The sequence below is a fragment of the Pseudorca crassidens genome, chromosome 8 (assembly GCF_039906515.1).
Source record: "Pseudorca crassidens isolate mPseCra1 chromosome 8, mPseCra1.hap1, whole genome shotgun sequence".
NCBI classification, from domain to species: Eukaryota; Metazoa; Chordata; class Mammalia; order Artiodactyla; family Delphinidae; genus Pseudorca; species Pseudorca crassidens.
In genome coordinates, this window is record NC_090303.1 from 90,056,825 (window position 1) to 90,076,006 (window position 19,182).

A 19,182-nucleotide genomic window follows, 5' to 3' on the forward strand; every position below is an offset into this window, starting at 1 on the left:
ATATACTGTGCTACGTGAAAGTTCTGCGATAGCTTAAATGAGCATATGAAAGGATTAAAGAGGTTTACTGTGACCCTGTTTTCTTTAACACCTATTAAGATCCTGACACTCTCGTATTTCCTAGCTACAGCTTGCTCCTAGTAACTACTCAACATTTATTACAGGCAAACAATTTGTATCAGGCAACTGCGAGAAGAGCAAAACCTCTAGATGAGATAAGTAATATAGTTTATTTCTATTGAATCTTTCCTATGTCCTATTTTCTTTCCACTTATTTTTTTCCAGAAGTGGGATAGAGGGGGAAAATTCAGATTAATTAAAAGTTTGAGTCAAAGCACCGATACAGTTGTAGAGAAGACTGGAGGAGGAAGGCGATAGTAACGGAGTGAGGTAAACGCTGACACGCTGGCTGTAGCACAATTCAAGTTTATTCCATTTGTTCTTGCAACACAAAACTTCAACACAATATTATTTAGCATTCTGATGTACGTGAACTAGGATAATATGAGAAACCCAATTGTGTCAAACGCATTACATTGTGGAAAAAATGAACTCAAATATATCAAAATGCACAAAGCACTAGTCTTCCTCCATTACTGCTTAGAAAGATATGATTGTTTCTCCATTTACAAAATAGAATCAGGACAATTTAAATTTTTTAAAATTTTGCATGCAAAACACTGCAGTTACTTATGCAGGAGGGCACCCTCACCAGCTTCTTCTATACACAATCGAGTATACAGTATTGCATGGAAGAAAACAGCAGCTCAGTTGAAGATTTAGGGAAAAAAAATCAAATAGGTACATATAGATTTGAAATCCATTATTTGGGGGAAAGAAATCAATGAATCAAGGGCGTACTTGCTGGCAGCTTCCACTCACTGCACCCACCTACCTCTCCTTCATGCCCCACTGGGTTTAGAAGGTGAGCTGTGAACTACTGCATCGATTCTCGTGCCGTAGCTCAACTGTAAGTCTACAGATACCAGTCTGAAGCTGCAAGGGGGAATCTGTTAGTATACTAATGTAGACAGGTAAACCACCTGTTTTCACTTGATACAGTGCATACGATATGACTGACTTAATACAAAACTACAGAACATGCAAGATTTTTTCTGAGATGTTAAATATTACTTCAGTGGAGAACAAAACTTACTTAATCTTTTACTAATGCATGTAGTACCAAAAAGCAGACAAGGTTTTAGCTTCCTTTAGTCAAAATATGAACATTAAGTGTTGTGAATTTCTCTGCCAAGTGGTTCAGAAATACATTATAAATAACCTAGTTAAAAAAAAGAAACTAAACCATCTTGGTCAGTCTATTCTGTTTATCTGTTATTTTCTCAAGCAACTGCTTCATAATTATGGGGTTTACAAAATGGCTGAGAAAGAAGAGGGAAGGCAGAGTAGCCTCTACTGCATTACGAGGAACATGAGGATAAACTGTACACAGAATCACATGGTCTCCAGACCAGGTGACTGTGGAAGCAGACCAGGTTTAGGAATGACAGGACAGTGCACTCTCTGCAGCAGCCAACTACAAAAAATACTTTGAGAGTAAAGGTAAAACTGCGTAGAGAGTAAAATCCAAGCCTTTTAAACAGCAGTATGCCAAGAAGTGGAAACAGAGATATCAAAACAGCTTGTCACTACGCTGACAGTTACAGTCTGATAGAGTGCCCTCCATCTTCAGTGAGGATAGCTCTGTGTTTCAGTTCAGTGATGTCATGAAGTACTGATTACCGACTTTTAATCCAACTCTAATAAATAGGCTGCATTAAGACAGCAGAATTAGCCAAATGTATCAAAGTATTTAAACCAGCATTTTGTGATTGTTTTCTTGGATGCAGGAAAATTACAGGGTTAGGCTAGTTTTAAGTGAAAAAGCCACAGGATAAAAAAAGGGTTCATGGGGAAAAATACACACACACAAACCCACACACCAACCAACCAATCAGCAAGTGGTCAGTAAGACTTGTTGGCCAGGCTGACTTGGTACTAGTTTAACCCTGCTGTAGAATGCTACATTGCCTTAAAAAATCATCATTAATTCTTTGTTATCCACAATCTGAATACAAGTCCCTCACCCACCCTCCCCCGTTTTAAAAATTTGAGGTACATTCAATTATTGCATGACATGGCTAAGGAAAAACCCTTATATTTTTAGTAAGCTTATATGGATGGCAAGTCAAGGGAATCTTAGTATTTTATATGCAGGACAGCAAATTTAAGGGTATATGTTTTAATTAGCTGTACTGCTCATGAAATAAACATTAGAAAATGTGTCTAAATATTTTCTGCAGGTCCCAAGAACACCATTTTAGGGCACTGTATTTTAAGAACACAGAATACAATTTGAAGTTCTCACATTTTATGCAATGCATAATATAGAAAAGAAAAAATATATATTATGCAGGTGGGTTGGCATACATTCAGCAGAAGCCTATCAACACCTCAGGGAAACTTGGTAACACGCATATTTTTAAGGGATGGGGTTAAGTTTGTCCAAACAGTAAATCTCACCCCAGTGATAGCTTTGGTGCAATAAGTAATCAGCATCCAGGATGGGTCTGAGAGAGGCATTCCAAAGAATGTTCCTTGATTCTCCAAACACAACTGAGGCCAATCCATTCAAATAGCAAATGAAGAAAATCCATAGGTACTAAGACAACTGTTCTCTCTTTATGATACTAACAGGCTTATGGCTATGATTCTATTTTTACATCCCCTTTTACTACCAGCAGGAGTTTGAAAGTGTTTTCAATGTTCTATAAATGTCTGAATCTAGAGGAAAAAAAATATGCATACTGGAATGATTTCTCCTTTAGACTTCCAAAATTTCGAGATTTTATAAATAAAACTAGTCAGTTTTATCTAAAGATACATGAAATCCATGTGAAGGGGGAGAGGAAACCCAAAGTTCAGCCGCCCAGCAGTTTAGGAGTGTGCCCCTCCTCGCCTTAAATGAGCTTTCACATAAAGCTGGAAGTCACCGAGGGAAGATTTGGTCACCAACCACAGGCAGCGCTCTTAACTATGCCGGGAGATCCCCACTAGAGTGAATCTTAAGGCAGAAGGCTAGAGCTAATTGCTTATCTCAGCACCCTAAGTTACGTCACAGCAGCCACTACTGCTCGCACAGATGGGGCTACCAAATGTATAGTTGGCCTTGGTAGAGTCAGACCCTCAACGCAATCTAATTAATAAATTAGCCAGGGAGCTGAAAAGGTCAAACGTTAATGGTATATTTTGTCTTTGCTCTCCCATGGGTATAAGCTGTGTTTTTTTTACTGGAAATGGAAAAGAGGCTAACCTGATCAGGAATCCTAGTAAAAGCCTGATCTTGTTTTTCTCCTCTCCTCCCAAACATTGTTTTTTTCTGGTAGTCTGATTTGTTATGAATTTCTCTCTCCCCTCACCCCTCTAGAAGTATTTTAGCTGAAGAAGCTGGCAGATAGAGAGTGACAGACAGACAGGCAGCAGTGTGAGGCCACAGGAGAGTCATTCTTCCAGAGCTGTTAGCCCATCCGTCCATCACTGAAGAAGGGCTTTGATTGCCTGGTTGTCAGTGGCTTCAAAGGCAGTCAGTCCATCTGGACCTTTCACAGTCTTATCAGCACCCTGGAAAAGAGGAAAGAGCCTTTATCATTAAACGACGCCCACAACCAGGAGAAGAGAGTGAAAGCCAGGGCGCTTGGCAGAGGCAAAACTCCTTTACTACCGGAGTCCATTCTAGTGAAGGAAAAGCCCCGAACAGCTGGCAAGGTTAGAGACTAAGCTGTAAAAACACCAGATTATTTTTCAGGCACTAGAAATGTAAACTAGAAACACAACTTGCCAATAACATAGGCAATGACTGACTTTTATTTATACTATCATATATTTACTCAATTAAGCTTTAAAAAAGAAGATCCCTATGTAGTATAAAACAGGGAGGGTTGGGAAGGAAATCACTTTTGCTAAAGAAGAAGGTATTACTGTGACAAAATTATCTTTTTTTCTTCCTTGCAACACTTTTTGGAGAGTGCATAAGTAATACACACATTTGTAAAATCTAGAACTTACAAACCTTTTATTTTAGACAAATTCCTAAAGAACATGTACAATATTGGTCATTATACTTACAAAAACTTAGCAGTAAATGGCTGGGATGTGGGCTAGGAAAGGAGGGTATCTGCTATCATCTAGGGAAATTCTCTCCAGCTTGCTCTCAATGCTTCATGCAGAGAGTGCTGTCATGGAACATTTTACTTGCAACATGGCACTCTAGTTTCGAGCATGTGTACGCATACCTTTGTGTCTATTGTTTTTATCTGTCTTCCCTTATTAGAGTAAAAACTCAATGGGAGTAGAAATCTTGTTCATATTATCCACTATTGTGTCCCCAGTATCTAAAAAAGTACCTAGTGCATGGTGGGTGAATTTGCTCCCAAACCAAGTCTGAACCTCTCTAACTTCCACAGATAGCAACACTCCACCATGGAAAGGTTCTCTGCTAGCTCCAGCCCAACCCGTATTTATTCACCAAATAACCTCTTGTGTCCTGTCCTCCTCCCATTGCCAAGTCTCACTCATTCTTCTGTTCCTGAGGCCTATGGAATTGTCTAAACTTGGCATGCATGGTCCTGTGGAGACAAACTCTAGTCAAATTCACCAGTCTCTTTTCCCATTAATCTTTCAATACTCTAATCCTCTGGAATGTCACCATTCCTCAATGTACCAGGTGCCATGACTTTACACTTGTTGGAATATGGAATGCCCTGCCCCCTTTCTGCTGGCAAATCCATTCACTCATTCAACAAATATTTACTGAATGTTTGATGCATAGACACAAAACAAGATAGAGCCTGCCAGTTTGGCTGGTGTGAGAGACAGACAAGTCAACCAGTATGACACAGTGGGATGAGAACAATAGCGTTATGCACAGTGATGAGTGGTCTGTAAACCATAATGGGATGTGGTTAGGAGAGTGTAAGAAAGTCCTTCTGGATGAGGTTATGCTTGAGCTGAGCCTTGAGTAAGTACAAGTTGATTAGGTAAACCAAGAAGGAGATGACAGACATTTTAGCAAGTGTTAAATTATCACAAAGTCCTCCTCAATATGACTATAAAAGTCTGTTTTCTCTTTTTCTAACTGAATTTAACTGCATTATGGAACATATGGAACTTACAGTTAAATGAGAGAGAAATCTGTGAGTGAGAACTTCAGTGTGGTGAGTACTCCAACACAGGTTAAGTGACAATAATTGGGACCATTGTATCCAAAACAAATTTTAAAATTTATTTTTTATTGAATTACAATGTTGTGTTAATTACTGCTATACAGCAAAAGTGACTCAGCTATATACATATACAGTATATATTCTTTTTCATATTCTTTTCCATTATGGTTTATCACAGGATATTGAATACAGTTCCCTGTGCTATACAGTAGGACCTTGTTTTTACCCATTCTATACATAGTAGTTTACATCTGCTAATCCCACATTCCCACTCCTACCCTCTCCCACTGCCCCCCCCACCCCCCTGCCCTGGGGCAACCACCAGTCTATTCTCTATGTCCCTGATTCTGTTTCATAGATAGGTTCATTTGTATCATATTTTAGATTCCACATATAAATCATATGGTATTTGTCCTTCTCTATCATACTAAGTTAAGTAAGTCAGAAAATCTCTAGGTCCATCCATGTTGCTGCAAATGGCATTATTTCGTTCTTTTTTATGGCCGAGTAGTATTCCATTGTATATAGGTACCACATCTTCTTTATTCATTCATCTGTTGATGGACATTTAGGTTGTTTCCATGTCTTGGCTATTGTGAACAGTGCTGCTATGAGCATAGGGGTGGCATGTATCTTTTTGAATTATAGTTTTGTCTGGATATATGCCCAGGAGTGGGACTGCTGGATCATATGGTAATTCTATTTTTAGCAAAACAAATTATTTCTTATTCAATATTGATAACTGTTTTTATGACTAACATTGTAAACTGTAATTCTGCATTAACAAAAAGTTAAATATCATAGTGAATATCTGTTGCTTTTTAGCTGCCAGACTTCCCTTCTTTTGATAACAGCACCCTAATTTCATTCTGGGTAATCATTTGTCCCCATTGTGTGGACTCCTAGAACTGTAACTTAAGGTGCCATGTACTTTCCTTGCCAGGCATCAAAGCAGGACGCTCACTTCTGGATTTTGAATCTTGATTAGAGAGAACAAAAGAAAGACAACAAGAAGTCAGAGCTCATTTATTTCTGTGTTATCACCCAGAAGAGACAGTTGAGAAGTTCCTGCTATCTAGAGTCTTACAGCTACCATAGCTCTGGCCTCTTCTGAGCCTGGTCCTCCAGCTTTCCTATTGATTCTCTGACTAGTCCAACATCTTCAAAAATTCCTTTTCTACTTGTTAGAGTCAACTTCTGCTATATGCAACCCCAAAAATCTGATAAAAGTATTAAAAATTTTATATAAATCATCTTTTTTTTCTAATTGTAATACAAACTAATCACAGAACTCAGAATACACACCAGAAAACTCGCGGTAAAAAGAATTCCATTGATAATAGCATTAAAAAGAATAAAATGTTAGGAATAAAGTTAATGAACTCAAACCAGTTCTTCTAAAAAAGATAAACCAATTTTGTCAACGTGGAAAAGGATATTAAAAGAAAATAATTTTTTGATACTTGATGCAGTTATTGGAGAACTTAAGTATATCTGGCCTCACCCCTCTCCTGAGGAAACCATTTTCAGTAGTTATTCTAGTGATTATTTCCGTGGCTCTAAGTACTATACTCATGCCACTATTTGAGTTATTAACTTCAGAGATTACCTTCTGACTCCCTGCTGCATGGATGCTGCCCTAGCAGGGAGCACATGCCTTTCCCACATCCTCCCCATGTCTTATACTTCAAATAGCAGTTTCTGTTTCTTTGTAAATATGTTTGTATTTAAAACCTGTTTCTTGTTCCATCAAATTCCTCTACTTTATAAGATACTTTCTCTACCTTCCCATTACTCCCTCTACCTCTTAAATTGCCAGCTTCTCTATTTTGTCAAGATTAACTTTTATATTCGGTTCTGTAAAAACTGTTGTTTATTGATTGATTTTTTCCTCCTAGTCACCATACTGTATATTATATCCCCAAGACTTACTTATCTTATAAATGGAAGTTTCTACCTTTTGACCACCTTTACCCATTCCTCGCCCCCCCCCATCTGTTTTCTGTCACCTGTGAATTTTGAGACTCTTCATATAAGTGAGATAATACAGTATTTGTCTTTCTCTGATTTATCTCACTTAGCATAATGCCCTCAAGGTCATCCATGTTGTTGCAAATGGCAGGACTTTCTTCTTTTTTTAATAGCTAAATAATAATCCACTGCATTATGTGTGCATATGTGTGTGTGTATATACACACCCACACACCCACCCCATTTTATTTATCCATGCATCTGTTGATAGACACTTAGGTTATTTTCCTGTCTTGGCTACAGTAAATAATGCTGCAGTGAACACAAGGTGTAGATAACTTTTTGAGTTAGGATTTTTGTTTCCTTCAAATAAACCCCCAGAAGTAAAATTGCTGGATCACATGGCAGTCCTATTTTTAATTTCTTAAGGAACCTCCATACTGTCTTCCACAGAGACTGCACCAATTTATATCCCCTCCAATAGTGCACGAGGGTTCCCTTTATTCCACATCCTTGCCAACACTTATTATTTCTTATATCTTTGATAGCAGCCATTCTCATAGGTAAGAGGTGACAATTCATTGTGGTTTTGATTTGTATTTGCCTGATGATTAGTGACGTTGAGGAACCTTTTTATGTATCTGTTGGCCATCTGTATATCTTCTTTGTATAAATAAATGTCTATTCAGATCCTCTGCCCATTTTAAAATCAGATTTTTTTTTCTGAGTTTTTTTTTTCTATTGAGTTATATGAATTCATTATATATTTTGGGTATTATCCCCTTATCAGATACATGGTTTGCAAATATTTTTCTCCCATTCTATACGTGGCCTTTTCATTTTGTTGATGGTTTCCTTTGCCTTTAGTGTCCAATTCAAAAACTCATCACCAAGACAAATGTCGAAGAGCTTACTATCTATGTTTTTCTCTAGGAGTTCCACGGTTTCAGGTCTTATTTTAAAGTCTTTAATTCATTTTGAGTCGATTTTTGTGTATGGTGTAAGATAGTGGTCCAGTTTCATTCTTTTGCATGTGCCTGTCCACTTTTCTCAACAGTATTTCCCTATTATATATTCTTGGCTGCTTTGTGGTAAATTAATTGACTGTGTGTGTGTGTGTGTGTGTGTGTGTGTGTGTGTGTGTGTGTGTGTGTGTGTGTGTGTGTGTGTATGGGTTTATTTCTGGATTCTCTATTCCATTGATCTATGTACCTGTTTTCACATCAATACTATACTGTTTTGATTCCTACATATTTGTAATATCATTTGGAATCAGGAAATGTGATGCTGCTAGCTTTGTTCTCTTTTCTCAGGATTCCTTTGGCTATTCAGGATCTGCTGTGGTTCCTAAAAATTTTAGCATTGTTTAATCTAGTTCTGTGAAAAATGCCATTGGAATTTTGATGGAAACTGCATTAAAGCTTGCTTTGGGCAGTATGGACATTTTAACAATATTGATGCTGCCAATCCATGAGCACAGAGTATCTTTCCATTTATTAGTGTCTTTAATATATTTCATCAATGTTGTACAGTTGTCAGCATAAGAGTCTTTTGCCTCCTTGGTTAAATTTCTTTCTAGGTATTTTATTCTTTTTGATGCAGTTTTATGTAGAATTAAAAAAAATTCTCTTCTAATTTGTTATTAGTGTATAGAAACACAACTGATTTTTGTATATTGATTTTGTATCCTGCAAGTTTACTGAATTAGTTGAACAGTTCTAACAGTTTTTTTTTTTTTTTTTTTGCTGTATGCGGGCCTCTCACTGTCGTGGCCTCTCCCGTTGCGGAGCACAGGCTCTGGACGCGCAGGCTCGGTGGCCATGGCTCACGGGCCCAGCTGCTCTGTGGCATGTGGGATCTTCCCAGACCTGGGCACAACCCGTGTCCCCTGCATTGGCAGGCGGACTCTCAACCACTGCGCTACCAGGGAAGCCCCTAACAGTTTTTTAGTGGAGTCTTGAGGGTTTTCTATATGGAGTATCCTGTCACCTGCAAACAGAGAACATTTTACTTCTTCCCTTCTAACTTGGATGCTTTTTATTTCTTTTCTTGCCTAACTGCTCTGGCTAGGGACTTCCAGTACTATGTTAAATAAGTGGTGAGAGTGGGCAACCTCATCTTGTTCATTATGTTAGGGGAAAAACTTTCAGTTTTTCACTGTTGATTATGATGTATAGCTTGTGGCCATAGTATGGCCTTCATTATGCCGAGGCATGTTCCCTCTACAGCCACTTTGTTGAGTGTTTTTATTATGAATGAACGTTAAATTATGTCAAATGCTTTTTCTGCATCTACTGAGATGATCATATGATTTTTATCCTTCATTTTGTTATTGTGGTGTTCACACTGATTGATTGATCTGCAGATGCTGAATCATCCTTGCGTCCCCAGAATAAATCCCAGTTGATCATGGAGTATGATCCTTTTAATGTATTGCTGAATTTGATTTGCTAACATATAGTTGAGGACTTTTGCATCTATGTTCATCAGGGATATTGGTCTGCAATTTTCTTGTGGCATCCTTGTCTGGTTTTGGTATAGGGGTAATGCTGGCCTTGTAAAATGAGTTTGGAAGCGGTCCCATCTGTACTGATGTTTTTGGGAAGACTTTGAGAAGGACTGGTATTAATTCTTCATTAAATGTTTGGTAGAACTCACCAGTAAAGCGATCTGGTCCTGGATATTGATAGATTTTTACAGTTAAAATATATAAACAGTGCTTAAATTACTTCTGGGTAAACACTGCTCACTGTGGCACCTAGCAGACAACTATGATCAGTTTTATTTCTATCGTTCCAAAATCAAAACCCTGTGCAACTCTCCCAAGTGACAGAATCGGGAGATCCACACCCAAGTTTTCCCCACTCCTGTTCATTCATTTACAAATAACAACTTTTGACCCAATTTGTTATGGTTTGGCTAAACTGCTATAACAAAGAGAGGCTAAAACACAATGTATTAAACTAAGTTAATTTATTTCTCTCTCATAAAACAGTCTACTGCTAAGTGTGCTCACCTCCACATGTGCTTCCAGCCTGCTGGATGTGGGGGTGAAAGTCCCCAGTAAGTGGCTTCACATTTTAGGTGATGATCTAGAAGTGGCACACATCATTTGTGCACATCCCATCAGCCCAAACTTAGACACAGAGTCATATCCACTGCAAGGCAAACTGAGATAAAAGGACTAGCTAGGCTGCAATGTATGCACCCAGTTAAAACCTGGGGTTCCCCTTCTAAAAGAAAGAGTAAAAAATGGACACAGAAGGCAATTTATAGTCTAATCTATGCTGTCCTGAAAATGCTTTAGAATATTATCTCCAAGTTCTGTCTGTCTAGCCTGCCTCTCCTTCCTGCACCCACTACTTCCACTCCACCCTCCTCCCCTTTACTTTCTCTCTGCTTTGTTTAAATGCTGGATTCTCCATGGTTCTGGTCTTTGGCACTCTTCGCTTTTTGCCTGATCTCATACATGTTACAATTTAAGTTCCAACCTTTATACTCATTTTGAATATCTACCCTGATCTTTAAACCCATATATATATAAACACATATACATGCCACTGAGACTTATCTACTTTAAGTCCCAGAAATACCGCAAACTCTACGATTCCTAAAGTGAATCCATGATCTTTTCCTGCAAACTTGTTTCTTTTTCTGGAGTAGTCACTATCATGGTAAGAACCACCTTCCAGGAACTGTGGAGACACTATGCAGTTCTTCTTGTTTACTTCACATGTTATCAGTCACCAAATCTTTAGACCATAATGTTCCTAACATTTTCCACCTGTCCTTGCTACCACTACTTTCTTAGTTCAAGATTTTCATATGAAAATTCTAATGCAAGCTAGCCTCATCCACTGGAGGGCAGAGAGCAGAAGCAAGAAGAACTGCAATTCTGCAGCCTGTAGAATGAAAACCACATTAACAGGAAGACAGACAGAATGAAAAGGCAGAGGACTATGTACCAGATGAAGGAACAAGATAAAACCCCAGAAAAGCAACTAAAAGAAGTGGAGATAGATAGGCAACCTTCCAGAAAAAGAATTCAGAATAATGGTAGTGAATATGATCCAGGACCTCGGAAAAAGAACGGAGGCAAAGACTGAGAAGATGCAAGAAATGTTTAACAAAGACCTAGAAGAATTAAAGAACAAACGAACAGAGATGAGCAATACAATAAATGAAAAATACACTAGAAGGAATCAATAGCAGAATAACTGAGGCAGAAGAACGGATAAGTGACCTGGAAGACGGAATGGTGGAATTCACTGCCATGGAACAGAATAAAGAAAAAAGAGTGAAAAGAAATGAAGACAGCCTAAGAGACCTCTGGGACAACATTAAATGCACAAACATTCACATTATAGGGGTCCCAGAAGGAGAAGAAAGAGAGAAAGGACCAGAGAAAATAGCTGAAGAGATTATAGTTGAAAACTTCCCTAACATAGGAAAGGAAATAGCCACCCAAGTCCAGAAAGCACAGAGTCCCAGTCAGGATAAACCCAAGGAGAAACACACTGAGACACAGAGTAATCAAATTGACGAAAATTAAAGACAAAGAAAAATTATTAAAAGCAACAAAGGGAAAACGACAAATAACATACAAGGGAACTCCCATAAGGTTAACGGCTGATTTCTCAGCAGTAACTCTACAAGCCAGAAGGGAGTGGCATGATACACTTAAAGTGATGAAAGGGGAGAACCTACAACCAAGATTACTCTACCCTGCCAGGATCTCATTCAGATCCGATGGAGAAATCAAAAGCTTTACAGACAAGCAAAAGCTAAAAGAATTCAGCACCACCAAATCAGCTCTACAATAAAGGCTAAAGGAACTTCTCTAAGTGGGAAACACAAGAGAAGGACCTACAAAAACAAACCCAAAACAATTAAGAAAATGGTAATAGCAACATACATATCAATAATTATTTTAAATGTGAATGGATTAAATGCTCCAACCAAAGGCACAGGCTTGCTGAATGGATACAAAAACAAGACCAATATACATGCTGTCTACAAGAGACCCACTTCAGACCTAGGGACACATACAGACTGAAAGTGAGGGGATGGAAAAAGATATTCCATGCAAATGGAAAGTGAAAGAAAGCTGGAGTAGCAATACTCATATTGGATAAAATAGACTTTAAAATAATGTTACAAGAGACAAGGAAGGATACTACATAATGATCAAGGGATCAATCCAAGAAGAAGATATAACAATTATAAATATATATGCACCTCATAGGAGCACCTCAATACATACGGCAAATGCTAACAGCTATAAAAGAGGAAATCGACAGTAACACAATAACACAATAATAGTGGGGGACTTTAACACCTCACTTACACCAATGGACAGATCATCCAAACAGAAAGTTAATAAGGAAACACAAGCTTTAAATAACAATAGACCAGATTTAATTGATATTTATAGGACATTCCATTAGAAAACAGCAGATTACACTTTCTTCTCAAGTGCACATGGAACATTCTCTAGGCTAGATCACATCTTGGGTCACAAATCAAGCCTCGGAAAATTTTAAAAATGGCAATCGTATCAAGCATCTTTTCTGACCACAATGCTATGAGACTGGAAAGCAATTACAGGAAAAAAAAAACTGTAAAAAACCATGAATACATGGAGGCTAAACGGTGCACTACTAAATAACCAAGAGATCACTGAAGAAATTAAAGAAGAAATAAAAAAATACATAGAAACAAATGACAACAAAAACACAATGACCCAAACCCTCTGGGACACAGCAAAAGCAGTTCTAAGAAGGAAGTTTATAGCAATACAATCTCACCTCAAGAAGCAAGAAAAATTTCAAACAATCTAACACGACACCTAAAGCAACTAGAGAAAGAAGAACAAAGAAAACCCAGTCAGTACAAGGACAGAAATCATAAAGATCAGAGCAGAAATAAATGAAATAGAAATGAAGAAAACAATAGCAAAAATCAATAAAACTACTAAAAGCTGTTTCTTTGAAAGCTGGTTCTTTCTTGCCTCTGCAACCTTCTCACATTGCTGCTTCTGCTTGGAAAGGTACTCCAGTTCTCTATTAGATTCTTGGACACTAAGTTGCTAAGATTCAACTCAAGTGTCAACTGCTTTTTGAAGTTATATTTGTGGTACCTAAAGTTGTAATGACATCCTTATTTATAACACACTATGCCCTTGACTCCCAGGACCACACGTGACCTCTTCCTCCTTTAGGTGTCTGCTGTTACATAAACTCCTGCCACAGCAATCACAACACTTTGTGCACTTGTTTTACATTTTACTAAATATGGTGACAGCAGTAACCATGTTTATCAGTCTCTGAAATCACAAGGCCTTGCAGTGTCAATAACAGGCTATCAAATGATATTAGAAAAATTAAATGTTTTTTAAAATTAATTGATATAGACAGGGACTGTACACATACAATAAAGGACTAGGCTCACCTGCTTATAGTTACAGCGTGATTCTGATTGTGATAGTTTCCTGGAGGAGGAAAAGGTTGCTACAGCCAAGTTAAGTGGCCCAAGTAGAGAGACAGGCCATTTGTCATTTGTCATTCTAGGGAGTAAAAAAGCTTTAAAACCTCACCAGTAATTTCTTCATTTTCAAAAGTTACCGTTTTAGACAATCAAGTATTATTTGATAGTTAAGTTGTAGAATATGGGGAATGTTTAAAAAAATTCATCATACTATCTCTGCCCTTGAATAGAATAGTTTACAATGTAGCTAGAAAGATAAGATATACTGGCATGAAACAAGAGTGCATCTTTATCTACTTCTTACTTCAGATAGCTCAATGCTGCTTTATACCACCAGGTTTTTTTGTGTGTTTTTTTAAAAATTACCACCAGTTCTTAATCTGGACAAATAGGCCAGAAAACTGGATTAGTAACATTTTAAGAATGAAACTCTTAAACTTGTACTCAGGTTATCTGACATTATCTTGACAGAAGGCTTTCGTGGCAAAGATGATAATTATAATTATACTAATCAATTGTTAAAACACTACGCAGCTTTGTTTCAGTGCAAAATTTATCAAATCAATTAAAAAATTAGCATTTAGATACACACATGACATCTTGGCGGACATTTCTGTATTATGTTGCTAGATACTGTTTCACAACCTTGGAATATAACCACTATCTCAGCAATAAAAATTTAGCAACCATGGTTTGGTATATTCAACTCACTTTTGGAAAGAAAGTGGGTTAGAATCAAGTACAAAAGGAATGCCTGAATAAATATATCTGATATTAAATGTCCCAACAAGGACTCTTAAAATGTAAAGGAACAAAGCAATTCTTTGTGCTCTCCCTTTAACCACTTGATTAACTCTTATTCAATTGTTTCCGTGAAGCCCTTCTGGAGTTTCCAGGACAGCTGGCTCCCTCTCTTCCTGTATGCCCCCTGGCACGTTGCTGATCATACTTCAAGGTGTATACTGGGTTGGTCAAAAAGTTTGTTCGGTTTTAAGTAAAAATAAAAGACACATTTTTCATTTTCACCAAGAACTTTATTGAATGGATTCATTAACCAAATGAACTTTTTGGCCAACCCAGTACTACAGCTTGGCTCATCCAAAGTCTAGCGCAAACCCCTTTTTTCTGTGCTTTCCTCTCCTATAGAGGCTGAAAAGGCACTGAATCCCCAGACTCCCTTAAAGCTACAGGTGGCCATCTGGCACAAAGCTGGCATCTCGTGGATAGCTTTCCTTTTCCAATAAAGCCTCAGGGAGGAGAGTGTCCTTAACTGTTTCCCTTCTCCCTGCCCCAAACAGACACAATGCCTGGAGGTTCAGCAGTCATCTTGCAACCGTAAGGAGTGGGGAAGACAGGGGAGAAGAGAGTGTGGGGTACTGAGGACAAGTGGAGCCAGCTACTCAGCCCTGGACTGCTTACCTTCAGGCATTTCATTAAGAGCCACTTGTTTTTTTTCTAAGTTGAGATATAATTGACATAGACCATTATATTAGTTTTAGTTGTACAACATGACGATATGATATATGTATATATTGCAAAATTCACCACAATAAGGTTAGTTAACATCCATCACTGTAGAGTTACGATTTTTTTTTCCTTCTGATGAGAGCTTTTAAGCCTTACTGTCTTCACAGCTTTCAGGTATATAATACAGTACTAAGGATAGCTACCGTGCCGTTGTTGCATCCCCAGGACTGACTTACCTGATAATTCTAGGCCTCTAACCTTTTGACCCCACACACCCTCCACCCAGCCGCCTGCCTCTAGCAACCATCAATCTAATCTGTTCTCTGTATCTGAGTTTGTTTCGTTTTTGTTGTAGATTCCATATATAAGTGAGATCATACAGTATTTTTCTCTGACGTATTTCATTTAGCTAATGCCTTCAAGGTCCATCCATGTTGTCACCTAGAGATTATCATACTAAGTGAAGTCAAAGACAAATTTATGGTTTCACTTTTATGTGGAATCTAAAAAACAGTACAAATGAACTTATTTACAAAGCAGAAACAGACTCACAGACTTAGAAAACAAACTTATGGTTACCAAAGGGGAAGGGTGAGGAGGGATAAATTGGGAGTATGGGATTAACAGATGCACCTACCATATATAAAATAGATAAATAACAAGGATGTATGTATAGAACAGGGAACTATATTCAATATCTTGTAAGGGAAAAGAATTTCTAAAAGTATATAGATATACACACACATATATATGTATAACCAGATCACTTTGCTGTACACCTGAAACTAACACAATATTGTAAATCAACTATACTTCAATTTAAAAAAATTGTGAATCACTATATTGTATACCTGTAACTTATATAATATTGTACATCAACTACACTTCAAGATAAGAAAAAGCAGGTGGTGTGGTTCAAGGACATACTGAACCTGGCCACCCAATTTTACCACAAATTAGCTGTGTAACTTTAGGCAAGTACCTTAACCTTTCTGTGCTACTTTCTGCAAATAAAATGGTAAACCTAACATGATTTCGGCAGTAACTCCTAGATCAAAAATTCTCTTAATCTCTCTTAAAAATAAGAACTAATTATACAATGGAATATCATTCAGCCACAAAAAAGAAGAGCCACTTTCTTGTTTAAATCTCTGTAGTAGGAGTTTTTGTTACAGTTGAACCCTACTTCCCTTACAGCACTTGTCATAGTCCTTTATTATCTGTTAACTGTGCTTCATTGGATATGAAACCATAGGACCAGGTGTTAAATCTTGCTTTCCTAACTTCAATGCCATGCTCCTCATCTGCACCCCCTCTGCCTCTCTAAACAACATGCTAACCATGCAACAGGGAATGACATGTATTCTACATTTCTCTTCATTTTATTTCTCCTTTGGAGACAGTGACTACAGTTCATTTTCAGTTGCATATATAATGGTCTTAGATTTGTTCTTATGTTACCCCTTGTGAAAATATGATTTTTAACATCTCCACTGTAGTCATATCTAGCAAAAACAGAAAGATCATTTCAAGGTTTCAGAGAGAAATTCATCATGGAAATACAAGGGATGGGAGAAAGTATAAATGAGCCTTCAAATTACTTCTCTCCAAAGACATTCAGATAGTGAGCCAATATATTACCTATGATGTGGTACACTGTAAGTTTTGGATGAAAAGTTTGTTTATATTTGAAACAGTCATTTTCATAAAGCTTGCTTTTCAGGGAACCCTCATTCTTGCAGCAAGTCTTCCCTTTTCTGAGAAATACATCAAAGTCATCTGCATCAATCCTAACTGGTCTTAGTATTTACTGAGAATTTATGATGAGCTCAGTATTGCCGTCAATGACTTGCATACAGTGTCTCTTCTAACTACTTGGCTACACTGAGAGGCAGTGTAATGTAGTGGTTACAGACACAAGCTCTGGAGCCAAAGTGATGGGGTTTGAATCCTAACTCTCCTCCTATCGAGCTGTGTGATCCTGGGAAAGCTTCCTAATGCCCTGGGCCTCAGTTTCCCCAATGGTAAAATGGGGGATAAAAATCGTACCTACTTCATAGGATTACTGTGATGATTAAGTGAATTAATATATGTAAAGCACTTAAATGACATTTCCTATGTATAAGTACTATTTTAACTATGAGCTAATTTACCTGCTCATCAACTCTATGTGATGAGTACTGGCCCCATGTTGCAGAAGAGGATGCTTAGACTGAGATGATAAGGAATTTATTCAAAGCCCCAAAGGTATTAGGAAGGAGAACTCAGAACCAAACTTGGGGGTGTGTGATGTCACAACACACAGTTTATGTCACTAACAAACTATCTAAAATAATGATGCACTCCAGTCTAAAAGAGCTAAACAGGTAAAAAAACAATGAGCTTACAATGGGCATACTTGTGGATGAGATTTGTGAGATATATCAAAACAGCATAACAACTGGTTTCTTCAGTTATTTAGGGGGGTAAGTTTTCTAGCTGTATCAATTCTGCTAGTCCTTCTCTAACACAGTTTCTTAAACTAAGGCAATTCAGAAAGGCATTGCTCAGTTCTTTGCAGGTCATCTGTCCTAAAATTTTTTTGAAACCAAACCTGCCCATGTTATATGGAGAACTCTGGGGATTCCAAGTAATCATAAAATGTGTGCTTGAGAATGTGTGAAACTGTTTAGATTTTACTGGGAGTAGAACAGTGAGTAATTTGAGTAAAAAAATGTTTCTACCTACCAGCACACCTACTTATTTAGGCTGAAAGGGTTGACTTCTAAGTCCTTATATCTTACGCACTTGATTCTCAATTCAAGCAGCAAAATCTGTACCGTAGATCCTTCTTGAGGATTTGACAATGCTGGTATTTGAGAGGGGTATTCAAATTTTATTATTAACTGGCCGCTTGATTTTTTAAAATACAGCACGGAAAATACATGTGGCAAAATCATCAATGTTATCAGATAAGGTGGTTTTCTATATTTTCTTAACAGACTGATTTTTAGTACTTTTTCTTCTCTACAGCAATTGTACATAAGACGTTAATCATTTTGACTTTCTTTTTATAAAAGGAAGGTTGTTGAGTAAACCTTTGTTTCTCACTCATTTGTCCCACACAGTGAATGTACAGAGTGGTCTGAAACAGCTGTGCTTCACTAACATCAGAGTTGCACAAGCATCAGTGGTTACATATTTCCGTTGTAAGATTACAGCAGATATCCTAAGGAGGTAAATTCTTTTTTTTTTTTTTAACATCTTTATTGGGGTATAATTGCTTTACAATGGTGTGTTAGTTTCTGCTTTATAACAAAGTGAATCAGTCATACATAAACATATGTTCCCATATGTCTTCCCTCTTGCGTCTCCCTCCCTCCCACCCTCCCTATCCCACCCCTCCAGGCTGTCACAAAGCACTGAGCTAAGGAGGTAAATTCTTTGACACAGTATAAAGCAGAGAAATGATGGAAAACAAAAAAGCAAAGTTTCTTTTGGACTTTTCTCTCTCAGATATAGCTTCGTATTATCACTAACAACAAATGGGTTTATAATAACAAGTATACTGTCAGTTTGTTTCTGTAATCTAAGAATAAAACAGTAATTATAATGTTTTAAAAACTTTCATTAAATTTTCAGTTCATGAGATCTGTGATTCTCTCATGCTGGGGTAATTTTTCTATTTATTTGTTTAAAAGAATTCTTGTTTTAATAGGAGGTTGACTGGTCATTTTTAATATATAGTATATAAAGGACAGAGTATAAACCACACTAGAGTAAATGACTGAAAGCTTACCTGTCTGAATTCTAAATGATAGCGAACTTAAAGGTTAACTTGTATTATCTTTTAAAGATGTTAAGTATTTCCCCTTTCCCCACAATATCCTTTAGTGGATTATTTAGAAACAGTTTTCCTTAGAAAATAAGGATACTTCTTAAAATCCTTTATTATCAAAGGGATTACATAGATTATAAAGAATTTTAATAAGTATAAATATTATAGAAATTTGGTATATATTAAATACTATATACTGTACTGTTAAAGGAAATGTCT

The 19,182-nt window shown here is 37.3% G+C and overlaps 1 protein-coding gene across 1 annotated transcript in view; it reads right to left on the minus strand.

Moving 5' to 3' along the window:
* Positions 1 to 1,881: 1,881 nt before the first annotated feature.
* The window catches only part of MTPN (myotrophin), a 60,580-nt gene continuing 43,279 nt past the window's right edge, over positions 1,882 to 19,182 (minus strand). Inside the window, exon 4 of the mRNA XM_067747112.1 lies at positions 1,882 to 3,621. Within this exon, the coding sequence (XP_067603213.1) occupies positions 3,535 to 3,621 (87 nt within the window). The 3' untranslated portion in view covers positions 1,882 to 3,534. The remainder of the gene's footprint in view (positions 3,622 to 19,182) is intronic.